Genomic DNA, 19,251 nt, shown 5'->3' on the forward strand with positions numbered 1-19,251 from the left:
GCCATATTTACCATTTACCACCTGGGCAACTTTAGGCTCAAAGTAACCAAAAAGGCCAGAAGTGCTGCATCACTGCCTGAAGCGCACCAACATCTGGATGCTGAGAGAGAAGTACAATGCTGTGTGTGTGTGTTTTATTTTATTGCTGCACATTATGACATATTTTACCTAAATGGGACTTTTGTAGTTAAATAATAAAGGATCAGTAAAACGGTATTTTGAAAATCTATGATCTTCAATTAGCAAATTTGATATCTTAAAAAAAAATCACAGCCTGATGATGATAATGATGATGTGTTTAGGTCTTTGTCTCCCTCCACCCCTCTCTCTCCCTCTCTCTCTCTCCCTCTCACACTCTCTCACACACACACACACACACACACACTCACACAGAGACACACGCACACACTGCCTCCTCCCCCACAGACGAGGTGACCATCTCTGGATCATCCCGCCCGGAGTCACACCACCGCGGATCAGGAGCAGAAGGACGAGGCGGTGGAGGAGCACCAGGGACCGAGCAGCATTCCGGATTAAGCCGCATCAGCTATGCACATCCTCCGGGGGGTTTGGCAGAAGTGAACCGGAGCTCTCACACCACCAAGCCGTCGAGGATGAGCGGGAATGCGGCGGCCACAGCGGCGGCTTCCTGCCGCTTCGCCCACTACTTCGTTGTGTGTGGAGTGGACGCGGACACGGGCCTGGAGCCGGACGAGGGAGCAGGTAGATGATGGTTACACACAAACATGAGAGAAACACATCCACGCTGCAGAAACCCACACATGTGTCATGTTTAACATTTAAGTCATTAAAGGCCTATTTGTTCCATTTAAATGTGTTTTGATTGGACGCCACATCTTTTTTTTCTCCCTTTCACAGGGTTGTTGACAACACAATATCTGCAAGTGGCCTGTGTAGAATTGACCAATAGCAATTTATTTTCTATTTTGCTATATTTTATTTTGTTATCTATTCCTGTCAGAATTTGCTTGTATGATTTTTGCCAGGGTTTGTGTGTTTGTCTTTTGAAATAACATTTGGCTACAGTCTATAATTTTGGTTATGAAACAGACAAACCGTGAAATCAAAACACATCCCATAGAATAAATATTTTCTGGTGAATTTGAGTGGAATTTAAAATGATTATTGCGTGCGTTATCCCACAGTCTTGTTCCTTTGTGTCTCTGCTTGTGGGTGAAAAAAAAAAACCACATTCACGTCTGTCCCTTGTGTTTTCATCATGTAAATCAAATCATTTCAGAATATATACGGTGTATAGCTTCGCCGGTTTTCTGCAAGTCATCCAGTGCTCCAGCTGCATGAGGAGGATAACGCAGAGAAAGGGATTGAACAGAGAGCGGACAACAACATCATCCTGTCTGCCTGATAAATCTGGAGTGAACGGGTTCATGCAGTTCTTCATGGATGACACAGGGTTGTGTGTGCATGTGCATACTGATTACACGCTTCTCTGTGTGTATGTGACTAAGCGCTGATAGTATCTGTGTGTACGGCCCTCCTCATCCTCCTGGTCAAGATGTTTGAAGGAAACAGGACTGCTGATGAATTAGGGGGTTGCTATGGCGATGGCAGCTGCAGTGATGCTGCCTTGTGATGGAGAGGACGGCGGCGTTAGAATCGGAGACATCAGGTTGTGCTTGTGTCTTCTGAGCTGCTGACACTCAGCTCCTTGGTGTGGGGACGGTCACAGAGGAGACATGTCCACACGTGTCCTGCTCTCTGTGTGTGTGTGTGTGTGTGTGTGTGTGTGTGTGTGTGTGTGTGTGTGTGTGTGTGTGTGTGTGTGTGTGTGTGTGTGTGTGTGTGGAGACAGAAGCGTGCAGGTGTGATGAACACCAACACCCTGAACGTCACTTCCAGGTTTGAGTTCTGAGGCACAAACAATAGTCACGCCCTGAATTCTCCTTGTCTCCTTTGTGGCAGCAGTAGAGCATCTATCTCCCTGGGGGGGAAAAGATGGAAACCAGACGTGCTCACCCCCCCCCCCCCCCCCCCCCGCCCGCCCCCTCCCTCCCTCCTCCCCTTTCAGTCAAATGGATGTTGGATAACGGCACAAATTAGTCAGAGCAAGAAAAATGTCAAATGTAGGCTGAGCTCTGATGGAAGGCACTGCTGCAGATTAGTTCATGCTCTAACTAACCAGCGAGGACTTTGATAGCCAGCCCCCTGCGGTGAGGGACAGCACTGCTGGCTATTGTATATCTGAGCTCTGCCCAATCTGCTTATGTAACAGCAGGTCATCTAAGACCCGGTGCAGCAAGGGGCCGGGCTGCTGTCAAGTGATCACCGTCCGTCTGTGAACGTGTGTCGGCCTTTGCACGAGCATAAGGTGTTCGAATAAGCTGCAAGCAAGAGGAGTTCGTTCTTTCATGGACGTGAGCCTGAGAGCACGTACAAATGTTTCTGTGAGGTCATATCTTGTGTTTGTGTTTGTGTGTGTGTGTAGTGTTATTAGTGCACGCCTACATGGACACAATCTGCTCTTGTTGGCTTCTCAATAGATGCCACTGTGTTTTTCTGCAGCCGAATCAAATTTCACATGACGTTGCCCGTTTGAGTGCTGAATGGCCGAGGCTCCAGCTTCCGTTCAGGCCACATGACTGTCACAGGGGGATGACATCAGCGGAGGGAGAGAAGCTCACCGACCAAACATTCAAGACCTGATTTCTGATGTTTAACTCTTTTTTACGTAGAGATTTTACAGCATATCACACTTGTTAATACTCGTGCGGACGTATTTTAGTTTTAAGCCCTCAGCACATTCTTTTATCCTTTATTTTAAGCAAATGAGCCCACAACCACGTCTGTGTCTCAGGCTCAGATTAAAATCCAAATTTGTTATTTTGTTAATCGCATGATTCACTTGAGACGGACGGATCTGTAATGTACAGACAGTGATTTAAGTAGTTTGAGTCTTAAAGGAAGAACTTGCCGTCATTATGATCTCTTTTCACATCTGTCCTCATCCACTCATGTAATGATGTGATGAATGGGACGGAAAGAGTAATTCTGATTGTGAGTATGACAGATGCTCAATCCTCCCTGATGACGTGCCTCTGTTTTAGCAATGACGACTATTTGGGGACATAAATCTTTGTGATGAATGTCTAAACCGTGGGAGGAATATAAAACACGCTATCGTGCTTCAAAATCAATGACAATATTTACGTTCTAGTGATAAAAGGACGATGATATTAGAGTGAGAGGGAAGAGTCGGTGGAATTTGGAGTACTGAAGATAAGAGCAGCAACAATCAGTTGAATTGAGTCAAAAAAATAATAGGCAACAATTTTATCAATCATGCAATTGTTTAATCCACTTCATAAAAACAGATTTGGATTTTTAGGGGCTGATGCCTATTACGATAGTAGAGAGTAAAAAATGTCAGATACCGATATATAGGCCGATATATGTAAACTTGATCATAAATAGCTATAAATGAAAAGAAAAGCTAAAAACATCCAAATATGTAGGTAAAATATAGATACAAACATATTTTCTACATTGTTTATTGTGTAAAATATCGACATAATCAATATACAATACACTAATATCAACATGTCTCTGAAAGGAACATTGCGGTTATTTGGGGTTGCCAGTTAGACAAATCACATTAAACTATTATTATTTGAAACATTACTTGGGTTTTTATGTCAGTTTTCTCCCATTTCATAGATGAGATGATTAATATGATTCATACGAAAATAATAATTATAATACTTGATGATGTAATGCTCTTTGAAACACACCGGCTGATGTATATTTTCTAGTGTGAGTGTGTGTAAACAGAGGAAGGAAGCCTGCTCATTACAGTATAAAAGAAACAGCCATTTACGGCGTCATCCAAACACAAACAAACCTCCCTCCACCTCCGTCTCTTTCACAGATAAAGAGAGAGAGAGAACGAGAGAGGCTGGTTTCCCGCTGGGCTCTGAACAAACTGTGGTGGGAGCCTGTGTCAGGAGGAGTGTGGGTTTTATCTGGATCAGCTGATGAAACCCGGGCTGACGTATACGGGCTGACGTGCTGAATCTTCAAGGCCGCAGCGGATGTGGCTGCCATGGCAACTAGGTATCCCTGTGCAAAGCTCCATTCTGTTCCAGTTTGTATCTTCAGCAAAGAACATTGACTCCCCCTCTCTCCACCATGATCCATTCGCTCCAGTCTCCCACCTGCCAGGCTGACACGCTTTAACTTGAAGTGGCGCTCACTCCGCCTCCAGCGCCGCTCCCGCTCGCCGGCTCCTCTGCGTCGTCTCGTCTGTTAGTCGGCTTTTTGCGTTTGTTTTTGTTCTCGGGATGATGTTAGTTAAAGCTAAACACTGCTTCTGAGCAAAGTCACGGAGGAGTCACTTGAAACAGGGGAACACAGCGAAAAGTGGCGTTCAAGGGCATCCCCTCAGAAAGTGGATGAATAATGAAAGCACCCCCTTCACTTCTGTCAGTCCATTACACACACATTAGTTTCTTTCCACGGCCTGCTCTCTCTTCAGCGGCTCCTCTCCGTCCACTTGCTCTCACACAGACACTCCTCTGAATGTGAAGAGGAGACACTGGAGCCAGGCAGAGCAAAGCATCAGCTGTGTGCAGTGGGAATGCAGGAATAGAGATTTCTTACATGCTTTGCAAACTCAGTCCTTTTGTATAAATGTGGCTGTTGCATAGAAACCTCTCATCCTTTATCCTCAACCTGATAAAACTCCCCTGGTATGAGAAAGCCTTGTATGTATGTCATCGTGGTGTGAAGGATTCTCTTACTGCAGGAGGGCTGCTGCACCACTGTTCCCGTACCGTCTCTATGGTAATGAGCTGCGTTACATAACCACGCTCCCCCCTCACTGTAGAATGGCCTTTCCTGTTGACAGCGGATTATTATTTTTTTCCGGTGTCGTCCTGTCCAAGCTTTTTTCATGACTCAAAGCTGCTTTCAATTTTAGATGTCCTCTGTCCCGCCCTTAACCCCGCTGTTATGAATTGTGACTCAGCAGTGATGAAGGTCAAAGATCACTGTGCACTGACGTGATGTGAAATGTCTGTTTCAGGTGAAAGCTTCGAGCAGAGTCCCATTAGACGATCCTTCAAGTCAAAGCTTCTGGTGCACTACCCTGAGAACACAGACAGGAACCCCTTCAGTAAAGATGCCGTCAACATGGTAAGATTTAGTATTTAGCATCAAATTAACTTTTAGTTACAGGTAGGGCTGCAACTAACAACTATTCTGATAGTTGATTAATCTATCGATTATTGAAACGATTAATCGACTAATCGGATTTTGAATCACACAAATTCTCAATTGCTCTTATTTAGCGAGCAGCTTTGAAATTCAGCTTGAGGTTGTTCCCTGCATGTGATGACTAAAAAGAAAGACAATAAAGACCGATGCTTCATTCAAAAATGTATTTTAATACACTTTAATGTATATAAGGCTACTATTGACACAAAAACTAAGAAAAATTGATTTTTTTGCATTTAAATCCAAGGACGGGCAAAGTGCTAATATAAAATAATTTCTTTCTAAACCAAGGCTTACACTTCCACTCGACACCAGTGAACATCCAGGGAATGTACATTGAGATATAGATTTCATACAAGTACCTTTGTGCTCATCTGAACAATAAACTGCACTGGACTGATCTGTTTCTGTACTTTATTAGGGCCACATGTCCCTTTAATTGACTACTGAACTTGATCTCAAGTTATTATATTATTAGCTATGAAGAGGTATATATAAAAATTAAAAGCTAGTTGCATTGGCCGGGAATCGAACCCGGGCCTCCCGCGTGGCAGGCGAGAATTCTACCACTGAACCACCAATGCTCACATGACAGATTTTGTTCCATTTTTTGTTTTTTTCGGGGCCGGTGTACGTCTTGTGCGCAGTGTTCACGAGGCGAATCATTTTTGCATTCGTTTTGCGAAGTCCGAGTGACCTTGAGGTTCGAGCATCAAATTTGAATACTCACACACTTGTGCTGTGTTGCGTTCTAGTGAGAAAACTTGGAACTGCATTGAAGATGGAAGTTGGTGCCACCTCCACTGTTTAATTATCGGCCAGCTCGGTCCCGGGATACCTGCTCTACCCAGTGGAGGTGGTGGGACAGAGGAGGATTTCAGACCCAGGCCCCCACCCTGCAGGACACATTCACGCAGCACTGGGCAGTTTTTTTCCACACAACACTACTTTGCTGTTAGCAAAGTAGTGTTGTGTGGAAAAAACTTAAACTATTTGCCTAAACTATTTTCTCATGGATTAATTTAGAACATAGAAAGGTGCACAATGAGGTAAAAAGTGCAAGCGCCCAACGTGGGACTCGAACCCACGACCCTGAGATTAAGAGTCTCATGCTCTACCGACTAGCTAGCCGGGCTGATAAAACTGCGACAATTGTGTGGACTTTTTCGTAGATAGATAGATAGATGTAATTTATTGATCTTAGGCCCAAACCTATTTCATTCCTTGGCCCTACCCCTACCTTGTTTTCAAGGGTTATCTTGCCCCTTGAAACGAAGTCACATGGGTTAGTGGTTTTCAACATTACTTACGAAATGGGGACGGACCTTCCAGCAGTCGTTACATCATTAGGGAGGGGGCGAGTGTTAATCCCTTCAGTGGAGGAACAGCACTTCGAAGGTGGGGGGTTTATGCACAGGGAGGTAGAGTGTGTGGGGGGGGGGTAGAAGCATTGTGGGCAGTCAGAGTCTCTGTAAGGCGTTCTACAGGGACACCAGTTATTTGACCTACTGCATCACTGCCTGGTTCGGCAACTGCAAATAACTGAAAATAAAGACAATAAAGATCGCTACTTCATTAAAAAAAAAGTCTTTTAATAAACTTTGCTGCATATAAGGGTACTGTTGACACAAAAGCAAAGAAAAATCAAGTTTTTCTCCATTTAAAACCAAGAACAGGCAAAGTGCTAATACATTTTTTTTTTAAATTCAAGTTTCCCTTTTTCCAGTTAACAAAAAGGACAGGGAAAATAACATTAATAAAAACATCAACAAACGAAACTACAGTCTTCTTTGGACTAAATAATTGTGATTAAAAAAAGACGTTTGTCAGGCAATAGGATAACATTTCGCTTTTAAACTCATTAAAAAAAAGTTTAAACCATATTTTTGTAATGGATTCTAGAATCCTGCGCGCAGGTATAAACGTGTATATATAACATCTGACAGAGGCGAGTCCGCATCGTCTCCGTTACGATGTCACACGTGCCCCCTCCTCACATGCACATGTCCTGCTTACATGGAGAGCAGGTCCGCCGTACAATACAATATATATCCCCCATTTTTTTATATTTTCTACCGATGCTACAATATGAAAATGTGCAGATTTCAGCAAACCAGTCCTCGAATGAAACCTGTTTTCCCTCCATGATGCAAAATCCAGTCAGACCTTGGATTCGATTCTAAATTGTCCTCATGGATTTCAGAAACACCTGAAGTTGAACATTGTTAATTCTAACCCTTTCCCCCTCTTCATCTGTCTTCAGCTGTGTATGCCGAGGGGTCTGTCCTTCCGCACTCAGACCGACAGACTGGATCCTCAGTTCCACTCATTTACACTTTCCTCTGATGATGGCACTCGTTCCTACGGCTTTGTCCACACGTTCTACGAGGAGGTGACCAGTCCTCAGATCATCACTGCCATGCACACCCTAAGTCAGATGCACCACGTGGAGCACCAGTCCTCTTCATCGTCCTCCTCTCCCTCCTCCTCGGCTTCATCCGCCTCCTCGCCCTCCACCTCCAGCATGGACTCTCTTGTGAGCAGCCTGGACGAGTCAGACGCCGAGTCCCTGGCTGCAGTTTCTGGCTGCCTCGGCTGCGCAGGCTCCTTCGATCCAGCACGCGACACCCTGTACGTGTCCAAAGCCCTCTGTCTGCTGACGCCGCTCCCTTTCCTTCAAGCCTCACGACAGTTCCTGTCTCAGCTTCAACAGGCTGCGACGTCGCAAACAGCTCCACCTCTCCCTCTGGAGAGCTACATCCACAACATCCTGTATGAGGTGCCCCTGCCTCCACCCGGCCGGTCGCTGAGGTTCCACGGCGTGCATCGCCCCATCGTGTGCCAGCGGCCTGGGCCGGGGGAGCTGCCACTGGGGGAGTATCCTCTGGGAGAGGCCTTCTCCTTGCTGGGTGTCGACAATATGGTGCAACTGCTTACCTGTGCATTTCTGGAGACTCAAGTTCTGCTTTGCTCTCAAGGTAAAAAGCCAATTAATTAATAAGCATGTTTAAAATAGATATTTTTATTATTAATATTATAAAGAAACAATTTAAGATGATGTCTGGGTATATTGAAGAGCAACTTAAGCAATATCTATCTGCTTTTACAGGATTTATAAATACAGCTGTTTTTATTCATAGGATATATCAATAATAACATGATCAACATAACATTAGAGCTCAAAACATGGTGAAAAACTACAATCTAGATCTCCTCTGATCCAAATTCATACCAATTCGATGTGTTCCTCCCTGACCCGTTCAGTTGTTTTTGCTTAATGTTGCTTACAAATGTTACCTTGAGTGTGAATACTGCAGTTATTCTCCCACATTCATCATATTTCACTTTCTCTCTCCTCAGACTACCAGCGTTTGATGACGGTGGCAGAGGGCATCACTACTTTGCTTTTCCCATTCCAGTGGCAGCACATCTACCTGCCCATCGTCTCTCCGCCATTGCATCACCTCCTGGACGCCCCCATGCCCTTCCTGATCGGCATCCAGCGCAGAGACGGAGCTCAGCGATCCTCCCTCCACCTCCCACACGAGGTACAGCTCAGAATAAGCAGCCCATTTTTATTTATTTTTTTATATCCGGATGCAGACATTTCAATAAACATTCACACAAAACATAATCTAGCAATGTTATGTCAAACTGAAACTCTCTTACACACATTTGCTGATCGCCTCTGTTCTGCTTGCTTGACAATTTGCCTTCGGCCTCGGTCTTGTGGAACAGAGATGCCACGTTTCCACAGAGCTGCCCACCCCCCCTCCTCCCAACTTCAAACCCAATCCTACAACTGAGATCACTTTATGCTGCATGAATCTCTCACTGACGCCTCTTTGAAGTCGCTCTGCCCCAGAAAAAAGAGGCAATAGAAAAGACAGCTCGGGGGGGGATGAAAGCTAAAAAAGCAGGGCAGGAAATATCCAGAATAATGGGACTCGCTGCATAATTAATGAGAATTGGGGATCACCGCTTATTTCTTGAGTTGTGCTATTTGAAGGAAATGGGAAATGTTTTAATCATGCATGTGTGATCGGTTGGAATAAAATCAGAACCGCAAGAGAAGCCCAGTTTCCCTGAGGTGATCTAAACACGTCAGTGGTTGATATGCTCACAAATTGATCTAATGCACAAAACAACTGGAAAAAATAATTGTATTTGTGTGAGTTCTGATCCCCGTGTTCTCCTTTGGCTCAAAGAGAGGATGAAAAGACGTTGAGGAGTGAAAACATCAACTCGCACATTAACTGTCAGGCCGGAGGATGTCTTCCTCTGTCCACTCCTCCTGAGGCTGTAAACTGTCGACCTGAGGTCACTGCTGGAGGTCGAGTGGCTGCTGACTGCGCTGCTTACAGTAGCAGTTTTTAGCACGAGTTCCTATCCTTCACTTAAAGTTCTATCATTGCTCGGCAGCTACGCAGGCTCAGTTTTCACACACACACAGGTTAATGGTGTCATTTTCTGGTGTAAAAGCCTGATGATAGCAGCGGTGATAGCAGTAATCTTTACCTAAGCCTTCACATGCTAATGTCCTGTGAGGGTTTATCACATTGAATTGCCAAGAATCTAATAATGAAATATAAATCTTCATATCTCCTAATTGGATATCACCGCTCAGCCTCTCTTAGTCTACAAGAGATGATTCAGAGTCCATGCATCGTGAAATTAGACTGTGTATAAAGATGGTGACTCATCTCCACGTCTTCCCATCATCCAGAAATTAAACCGAAATATCCTGAATACAAATGCTGCCATCTTGGGCATTTGGAGCCAGACTCTGCACAGTAGTGCTTGTGAGATGGAGCTGCAGTATCAAGGTCCAGCCGATGATTCCCACTCGACAAAGTGGGCGTCAGTCTCATGAGGGTTCAAATAATTAATTAAAACAAAACTTACTGGAAAGTAGGCATTTGAACAAACCTCTGTGTGAGGAAAACAACCTAAAAGGAAAGAAACCATCTGTTCAAACAATATTTGAAGTGTATGTTGATAACGACAATGTCCCATCATTAACATGGAGCTGGGGTTTATGACCTACGCTGCAGCCAGACACCAGGGGGCGATCAGGACACTTTGGCCTCACTTTTGAGGAGCTGCCATGTCATATTAAACCCTTATTATCTGATGGATGAGCCTGGTGATAATAATTGTTTGTCTCCTGCTTCCTCACAGGCAAACCTGTGCATCGTCGACATTGACAACCACTGTGTGGAGGCCCCCGAGGACCTGCCCATGTTTCCAAACCAGGCCGAGCTCATCCAGGAGCTGAGCGAGGTCCTGCTGCGTTTTGGGCTCTCTCCCCAGGGAGGTGTGATCACAAAGCCCCCCACCACCAACACCACCAACACCCCCAACACCCCCGCCTCGCCACGCGTCAGCAGCCTGGTCCTGGAGGATCTGATGGAGGACAGAAGGAACGGGAACCTCGGTGGCGAGGAGCTGGCCGTGCTGGAGAGGCTCCAGGCTCTGGCAAGGAGGTGCGGAGGAGGGAAAATGTCCGACGGCGAGCAGACGCTGGGACACGTGTTCGAAGAGGAGGAGGAAGAGTTGAAGGCAGCGAAGCTGAACATTCAGCTGAGGGAGGTGTTTGCTGGACGGTTTTCTGCCATGTTCGGCAGGTACGACGAGTTCATCATCCACAGCGCTCTGGATCTGGACTCATGGCTGAGCAACCGAGAGGGCACGTTCAGCTTCGACAAGGTTACTATTCTCAAATGATTTAAACATTTATCAAAATAGTTTTCTGTAAATGTTTGGATTGTGATAGATAATCAATGCTTTTCTTCACTCCTGGTTGATAATGTTTCAGGGTTCCTTCCTCTCGGTTCAGCCCGTGACTCACCTGCGTTTCATGTCTCGGTTCCTGGAGACGTCCATGTTTTCTTCTTTCGTCGATGGGAAAGTGATTTCTCGCTGGGCAGAAAGAGATCCACTGCAGCAGCTGTTTGACAACCGGCTGGAGAAAGAAGGACTGTACGACACTGACCAGGACTCGCACAACTGTCACTACAGGAAGTGCACCACGCTTTTTGAGTCAGGTACGGTGAAGAATTACATGCATTGGGGCGGAACAATTACATTTTATGGAAATCACCACAGCATATACCTTTTATTATTGTCATTACAAATCAAATTAGACTCAGGGGAATATACTGGTTTGGCACCGACCCCAGAATGAAATCACATCATCGTAATTTTCAGATTTCTTTCCAGTAAAGATAAAAGGAAAAAATACCAATGCAATTAAAATTATGAGTGTTATCGCAATTGCAATATTTGTGTAATATAATCTAGCCAGTTGCAATATGATTTTTATTCCAGTATCCATCCATAACATACACAGTGATGCATGATAAAATATAGAATATGAACACTGTATTCCTATATTGTTGAGCACAAGGAAAAATGCATAAAAAACACATCAAAGCTTTTTCAGGTCCAGTGTCACAGCTGATATTGTTGCTCTCTCACCAGGAAAGACTTAATCTGACATGACATCATCTCCATAGAGTCTCATGTGAATCTGTTATGCACGTTTACTGCCTCAGTAATTACATGCAGTCGTTTAAGAAGCTGTACGGTTTGCTGACAACCTGAGTACCACAATAGGAGCGGGACAGAGTTTGACTGGAGGGGGGGGAATATGGGGAGAATTAGAGAATTTGAGAAGGGGGGAATAACATGGCGGAGAGAACATTATATAAGAAAGGCAAAATGCTTCGTCTCCTCTGAACACTGATTCAGACTGTCTGCTTTGAAGTCCTGCCAACCTCACTGCAGCAAACTCCCTGCTCATATCTCAGAACATCAACATGCACATTTATTTTTTTATCTTACTAATTTGTCTCTTATTCATCTTATTCTGTACCTTCCTGTGTTTCTTCTAACAAAACAAGCTGAGTAGCAATTAACCAGCTTGAATACGTGTCTGTGTGTGTCTCTGCAGCCCAGGCCACTGAACGCAGACTGCTGAAGGCCGACCACACAGCCATCCACCCCCACCTACTCGACATGAGGATCGGACAAGGTCGTCACCAGCCGGGATATTTCCCCAAGCTGCAGGCCGATGTGCTCGTCCAGGGACAGAACACCAACAAGTGAGGCTTTCTGCCGTTAGTCAGTGAGAAACTATTTCACCCAGGGATCATTCCACCTAAGACCGAGGGGTAGTTCTTGACCTTCCTACTCATTTGAAAATGTATATATATTTATGATTAAAACCATATATCCACACATTTCAGTTTAGGAGGAAAATCACTGAGTGTCATTCTAGATAAATGTCTGATGTTGCACGTTTCTCAATTTCTAATCACAATAAAAGTAATGTACAAACAGCTAAAATAATTTGCTAAATGTGATGGATGAAGGGTTGAATGTTAACTGAAGATTTGGAAAAGTGACATATTTAGACAACACTAACGTACCAATATAGTAAATAGTTTTATAGCCTAAGTAAATGTTTAAATATGTGAAAGGTCCTGCACCTCAATTTCAATGAGGATTCATAAAAGTGAAACCAGTCACCTGCTACTTTTTCTGTCTGTAGTAGTTTAATGTAACATCCAGTTTAAAAAGATTTAAAAAGACCACCAGAACCGCTGCATATGCTTCATGTCATTACAGTACATCATAACATGTAGTATCCAGGTTCTACCAAAATATGAGATACGAACTCAGAACCTCATTTGCTAAACACTTTTGTGAATTTAATTGTGTCATGTTCTCTGGGTGCACAGGTGGTCCAGTCGTGTGACAGCATCCCGCAGGTCTGAACCCAAGAGGTCGACGACAGCTGATCACTCCGGAGTGGACAATGAACAGAGACAGGTACTTCTCATCTTTCAACACTCGGACTCTCAGAGGCTTCAGGAAGGTCACCTCTGATTCATGACCTTTTGGTTTGCTCAACAGAAGCACACGTTCATGAGGAAGAACCTCCGTCAGGCGAAGCTGCTCGACCCGTCTCCTCAAGCCGTCACTCAGACCCACCGGGAGTTTGTTGACGGGCTGCTGAGCGAGTGTCGTCTGAAGGTGAGAGCGCTCGTTCTGCGTGGCGAGGGAGGGAGGTGCTACTGTTATTGATTTCTCAATTCAGTGCTTGTGGTCAGTGGCCATAAATCATTCTCTGGCTCTTTAGACCAAGCGGATGCTGATGGAGAGGATGGGGAAGGAGATTGTGGATCTCGGTCAGGGCGAAGCCAACATCACGGGCCTGCAAGAAAACACACTCATCCACGGCCTGTGTGACCTACTGGAGAGAACCTGGGGCCACGGTCTGCAGCTGAAACAGGTCAGACACTCACAGACGTGTAATTAAACATGCCCTCAAAACACAGACGCCCTACAGAAGCATCTGGAGCTGTGCGTCATCGTGCAAACACATTTACATCGAGCACATGTGAACACAAAGAGGTGACTGCATCTAGCGGTTTGATGTTGACAAGTGTGTTTTTATCCCAAACAGGGGAAGTCTGCTCTCTGGTCCCATCTGCTGCACTACCAGGCAGCCCAGGGGAAGACAGAGACACCAGCTGAGTCTCCAGGTCAGACACTCAGCCCGCTGTTATGGTTTTCTCTCTTTTTAAATCACTGAGCTTAAACTTTACTGATCATCGGTGTTGTACTCGCTGCCTGTTTAGGTTCCAACGGTTCGGAGCAGAGGACGTTTGATGACGGCGCTCTGCTCCTGAGAGGATCCTTAATACAGGACATGAGGTAATGACAGCGAATGTGCTGGGATGCTGGAACGAGTTGTGTATCTGTTTGTGATTGTGAGCTCTGTTTGATGACATAAGCAGATAAAAAAAAATGCCTCAGGCTACAAATTCTTTTCCATTTTCAAAGAACAAATCAGATATTTTAGCTGCGATCTAGATGAAAACAATTTATCTAGTATCTAATAATTCCAGAAATCTCTGCAACCATCGTTAGCACAGGCAAACAGCCCATTACAAACAGGCAGTTCTGTTCTATTGGGCTCCAGAGAGGTTAAATGTGTTCGGATGAGGCTATAATTTACCTTGATGATGATGAAAACATTAAGGGGTCAATACATTCAACTGTGACATCTGTTTCTCCCCCAGGTTTATCCAAACCATGAGTGAGGGTCTGTCCGAGGTGGGTCAGGCCCGGTCCTGGATCCATCTGGCTCTGGAGAAGAAAATGCTTTGCCAGCACCTTAAAGAGCTGCTCACAAACCAGAAGCTGCTCAGGTCAGAATTCATCTGCCGTTGACTCATTTGATTTATTATTAAAGGCTGTAACTTGACAGAGTTTTCTCTTCCTCCCTGACAGGCAGCTGTACAAACCTCATGCATTCCTGCTGTGCGAGGAGGAGAGGGAGCAGTTTCTGTTCCACCTGCTGTCTCTGAACACCGTGGACTACCTCTGTTTTACACGGGTCTTCACCTCCATCAGTGAGTCCTGTGAACTTTAGAGAGAACATACTGTTTGGTTTATAGCTTTAAAAAAACCAATGAAAGTTTGCCTTTGTGTTTTACAACTTTCAAATAAAACCACGATTGTACGAAGGGTAAGGTCATTTTAGTTGTGAAAGAAAGGGCTGAATAATTTCGTTAACCTTTTCTCTTGGTGTCTCCAGGTATTCCATACCGTGTTGTTATTATACCCATGAAGAAGTTGAGCATCGCCATGGCAACAGTTAACCCCTGGGTGTGTGTGTCAGGAGAACTCGGTGATTCAGGAGTGAGACAGATCACGAAGAACACACAAGAGATTTATTTCCAGGTTTGTATTCACCCCTCTGTGTTAATATCTGCATACACATGTAAAGCAACACACACACACACACACACACACACACACGTAGAGCTGATGTCCCTGTTGTCTGTGCTTTTCCTTTCAGTGTAAGAACCTGGGCAGGCTGAGCACGCTGCAGCTGGGACAGGAGAACTCGGGCTTGCTGGCTAAGTGTCTGATCGACTGTGTGATGGTGTACAATGAGATCACCGGACACACGTACAAGTAAGACCCGTCCTCTGACTTTGCTCTCAACACTGACTCTGATTCTAAATTAACCTTTGTGTCACATGTTGGATGTCAAATGTCCAATAACATAATTACAGGAACCAAACTCCATTTGGAGTGGACTATTGTTGTTTTCAATTTTCCCATTTAGTTATATTGCCCCTTTATGTATTAAGGTCTGTAGGCTATAACTATGTTTTCTCTGTTCTTTGTAATACATATAGATCTACATCATTAGACAGTTTTCCGCCTTGTGTCTTTTGAGCCTTGTTGTGGATTATACTGTTTTAGGATTAGTGGATTCTTCATTGTTGACTTTCAGAATACCCAGAGATGAACAGGCAGCATTTTATGTTGATTATTTTTGTGTACCATGTATTTGTACAGTACATGTAGATTATCCTTTTTTTTCCTTCTTTCAAAGGGTTTAAAAAACACATGTCGCCTTAAAGCTTGTACAGTTTTCACCCAGTTCAGGATTCTACAATAGCAATAACGTAGACATAAAAAATAAATACCACTCCGTAGAGCAATTCCTCTGCCATGGGTCCTATCTCATAATGTTAGAGCAAGTGATTAAAACATTCCTGAGTCCACCCCTCCTGACCCGTGCCAGAATTGTACTTGGCTCAATCCATTTAGTAGTTTTTGTGTAGCCTGCTCTACTTAATGACGAGGGGGAAATAAATCTAATGATATAATTTATGTCTTGGAAAACGTTTTTTTCATAAATCTAAATTATATTTAAATAATTTATCAGCGATGTTCTCTCAGGACACTCCACCAGCTGATGGGAACAGATGTCCCTCTCCTTCGCAGTGTACTTGCATAATAAATAGCTTTTAAAAAAAAATTTTGGAATATAATGAAGCTCTGTGTCCTCTTTCCTTTCAGGTTCCCATGCGGCCGGTGGCTGGGGAAGGGCGTGGGTGACGGCAGCTTGGAGAGAGTCCTCATTGGTCAGCTGGTGTCACCTGGTGGGGAGGAGGATTCTGGAAGGTGGACAGGGACGCCTCCGGAGCTGGCCTCCCCTTCTCAGAGCGTACGGGCAGTGCTGGAATCGCTTGGCAGCCGAAGCAGTACGTGCTGACAAAGAACACATTCTTTCGTACAATGGCTGACCTACTTGTTGGTTTATGTCCACCACAATAACACATTCTGCTGCTGTATCACCTTTCTATTGAGCCCCTGTTCCCTTTCCGCTCATGGTTGTTATCGCCCGTCCTCACGTTTCTGTTTGTGACATTTATCTTGTCAGGGATGCAGTCTGTTGAAGTACAGGAGAACATGAGGGAGACGGCAAATAACCTTGTGAAGCATTTCCACAAACCTGAACAAGAGGTACGTGACTGTGAAAGTGAGATCCCGCATTCATGTAGCCTGTTGGTTCACTAATATACAACGAGGAGAGATATGGTTAATGCAGAGAAGATTACTCTGCAGCCTCCTGTGGGTTATATTGATCTCCACCACGGCTCATTATCCCAGCTCCTCCAGCCCGGGCCTCCTTTGTGCATCAGACTCTCTCTATGTCAGCAGCAAGTTGAAAGAGCCGAAGAGATTTGATGGATCGGTTCAGTAACAAGCCTCCAACTCAGTGCCGTAATATATTTAGTGTACAGGCTTTAAAGCACAGGCTCTGCTCTGTTGACATGCCCAGGGTAAATTAAAGGGAGAGCTTCCTTATATATTAGATATTTTCTCTGTTCTCGGCTCTGCTTCCCATCACTTATATGAGATTCACTGAAGTTGTAAGATGAGCCTCATGCTCACAGTTCCTCTGTTCTCGTGTCTTTTTTCCTCCCAGAGGGGAAACTTGACGGTCTTGCTATGTGGTGAGGGGGGGCTGGTGCTGTCCCTGGAGAATTTCCTCCTCCACGGGCTCAAGTCCAACCGTCTCTTCCAGCTGAACGTGTTCGTGTGGGACTTTGTCGGTAGGTGCAAGTGCAAGTTCATCACGACCATCCAGAAATGTGATGTTTACGTCTCACAGATGTCAGACCCCTGTCTCCATCTAGTGGCAGTGAACATGAACTTCAAAAATTCAATAACATGCAACAAAACATGATTGATGTTTTATTGACCTCAGTGTTACAGCATCCATCTCCAGTGTTTTGTCTTATTTTTCAGTATATTAATAAGTCATGCACTGACGCTCTGGTAAACTCTTCCCCACAGAGAAGGCCGTGGGTTCCGTGGAGAGCGCTGATCAGATGGGTGATCTGCAGGGATCCACCCTGACGAGGGGTCCGCCGTGCGACTCACTGTGTCACTACGTCAACGCCATCAACGCCTCGCCCCGCAACATCGGAAAAGAGGGAAAGTTCCAGCTGCTCGTCTGCCTGGGAATCAGGTGAGTGTTTCTTATATCATGAATGACAGTTTTAAAACTCAAGCGAGTGACTTGAAACACTGAAACTGCTTTCAGAAAAGTGCTGAGCTCTAAATATTTTCCTGAATTTGTCTGGAGCGGCTGTATCTGAGTCGGTTGCTCTGGAGATTCTCCTCTTTGCTCCCAGAGAAGACAGAGAATACAGCAGGATTATGGCCACAGAATTCACTGGGGACATTTCTCACACATGAGGGATGCAAACAAACAACAACATTAATACAAATATATCAGGATGAAAAACATGGAATACACTGAAGAAGATGTCAACTTGGAAAGGCAACGACATTCAAGAACTATTGACGATAAGGACAGACGGCCTTGTCAATGTGCTGTAAACAATAACACGTGATTCGTGCTCTGGAATTTATACATCATGTCTTGCCTCCTGTTTTTATTCACCAGTCCAAACCTGAATGCTGCAGGGATTGTTTTGTTATTGTGAATGCATCTGAGCCAGACAATCTCCTGAGAGTCAAATAAAATAAGAATATAGATTTATTTCTTAAAAAGGCATCCTGGTCTTTGACTTTCTAAGCTTTTCCTCCTGAGGCCATTAGGAAGTGGCTCTCACTGACCTATTTACATGACAGAGTTCAGGGAGAGACAGTATCTGCCTTCGTTCTCTAATGGCTGGAGAGAGGCAGAGGCACAAGTGAAAACAGGGGGATGTGTTTTAAATGCAGGGAGCTTGTTAGTTCACAGTAATGCTGTTCTCAGATCAGATCAAGTGCATGTGTCAAAAAGTGTCTTAAAAATAATTTACAAGCCACGCAAAGCTCTTTTTAAAAACTATTCTTGTGAAGTTGCTTTCATTTGGATGTTTTCTTGATTATTGATTCCTGCATTAACTTGTTTAAATTTGTAATTGCACAATGTATTTTCTGTTTTAACTGTATGTGAAGCACTTCTTTATAGATAAATGTATTATGATGATGGTTATTATTTGCATTATTATTATTATTGGACCATGACCGACCTTCTCCTCTCGACAGGGACCGGCTTCTCTCTCATTGGCTCCCCCTGTTGGCAGAGTGTCCCCTGACGGCTCGGACGTACGAGGACAGCGCTCTGCTGAGGGACCGTGCAGCCGTCCACTCCCTGTCTCGCGTCCTACACACGCTCAATGAGTTCGCCATCACCCTGGAGACGGCACTGGTCAAAGGAGTTGACCTCTGACCCTGAACGATACGCATGGAGACTAACAGCCCCCCCCCCACACACTTCTGTGCAACGTACTGCAGGAATGCTGACGGGTTGAAACGTTCATCTTTCCATGACTTTACGAGACTTTATCATGATAAAAAAAAAGGACACTGGACCAGAGGAAGCTTCAGACGTATTGCCTTGTTCACTGTATTTGCTTCAGGAAACGGTCTGGTTTTTTCGCGCTGCGCTTTACACTGTGAAATTCCTGGAGGAGAAAATCCGAGTCGTTAATCATCTCACATTTACAATAGATATTCTCACAGCTCGCTCCGTTTACTGCACCTGACCCTTAGGACGACTATAACTCTCCTTCTAGCGCTGTATTGCTTGCACTTGGGATTTAAACTTAACACATGCATGGCCAAATTCTGTTTCCTTGTTTGTTTTATGTCTTTAATGTGTTG

At 44.6% G+C, this 19,251-nt stretch overlaps 1 protein-coding gene and 1 non-coding gene across 3 annotated transcripts; one reads left to right on the forward strand and one right to left on the reverse strand.

Moving 5' to 3' along the window:
* Positions 1–614: 614 nt before the first annotated feature.
* LOC133009390 (DENN domain-containing protein 5B-like) lies at positions 615–18,817 on the forward strand. 2 transcript variants are annotated; one of them, XM_061076883.1, is made up of 21 exons: positions 615–723; positions 5,063–5,172; positions 7,517–8,231; positions 8,614–8,801; positions 10,435–10,962; positions 11,072–11,300; positions 12,209–12,359; positions 12,999–13,089; positions 13,174–13,293; positions 13,400–13,552; positions 13,727–13,805; positions 13,902–13,977; positions 14,346–14,474; positions 14,557–14,678; positions 14,864–15,009; positions 15,128–15,246; positions 16,144–16,328; positions 16,508–16,590; positions 17,057–17,183; positions 17,428–17,602; positions 18,634–18,817. In XM_061076883.1, exons 1-21 carry the CDS (start codon positions 615–617, stop codon positions 18,815–18,817), a joined length of 3,819 nt encoding a protein of 1,272 aa, XP_060932866.1. The 2 variants fall into 2 exon arrangements, with proteins under 2 accessions (XP_060932866.1, XP_060932865.1); XM_061076882.1 differs by having other exon boundaries at positions 12,209–12,358; positions 12,995–13,089.
* On the reverse strand, positions 5,767–5,837 carry trnag-gcc (transfer RNA glycine (anticodon GCC)). Its single transcript has one exon. It is a non-coding gene; the product is annotated as a tRNA-Gly (tRNA).
* Positions 18,818–19,251: the final 434 nt, after the last annotated feature.

This window comes from Limanda limanda, chromosome 8 (genome assembly GCF_963576545.1).
Source record: "Limanda limanda chromosome 8, fLimLim1.1, whole genome shotgun sequence".
Classification (NCBI taxonomy): Eukaryota; Metazoa; Chordata; class Actinopteri; order Pleuronectiformes; family Pleuronectidae; genus Limanda; species Limanda limanda.

What these genes read in the sequence shown, in the direction of transcription:
- LOC133009390 (XM_061076882.1), top strand. Translation starts at nt 615, where the DNA reads ATGAGCGGGAATGCGGCGGCCACAGCGGCGGCTTCCTGCCGCTTCGCC. An exon ending in TCCTTAATACAGGACATGAG is followed by an intron (nt 13,978 to 14,345) that starts GTAATGACAGCG and finishes TTTCTCCCCCAG; the next exon opens with GTTTATCCAAACCATGAGTG. An exon ending in GTTCGTGTGGGACTTTGTCG is followed by an intron (nt 17,184 to 17,427) that starts GTAGGTGCAAGT and finishes TCTTCCCCACAG; the next exon opens with AGAAGGCCGTGGGTTCCGTG.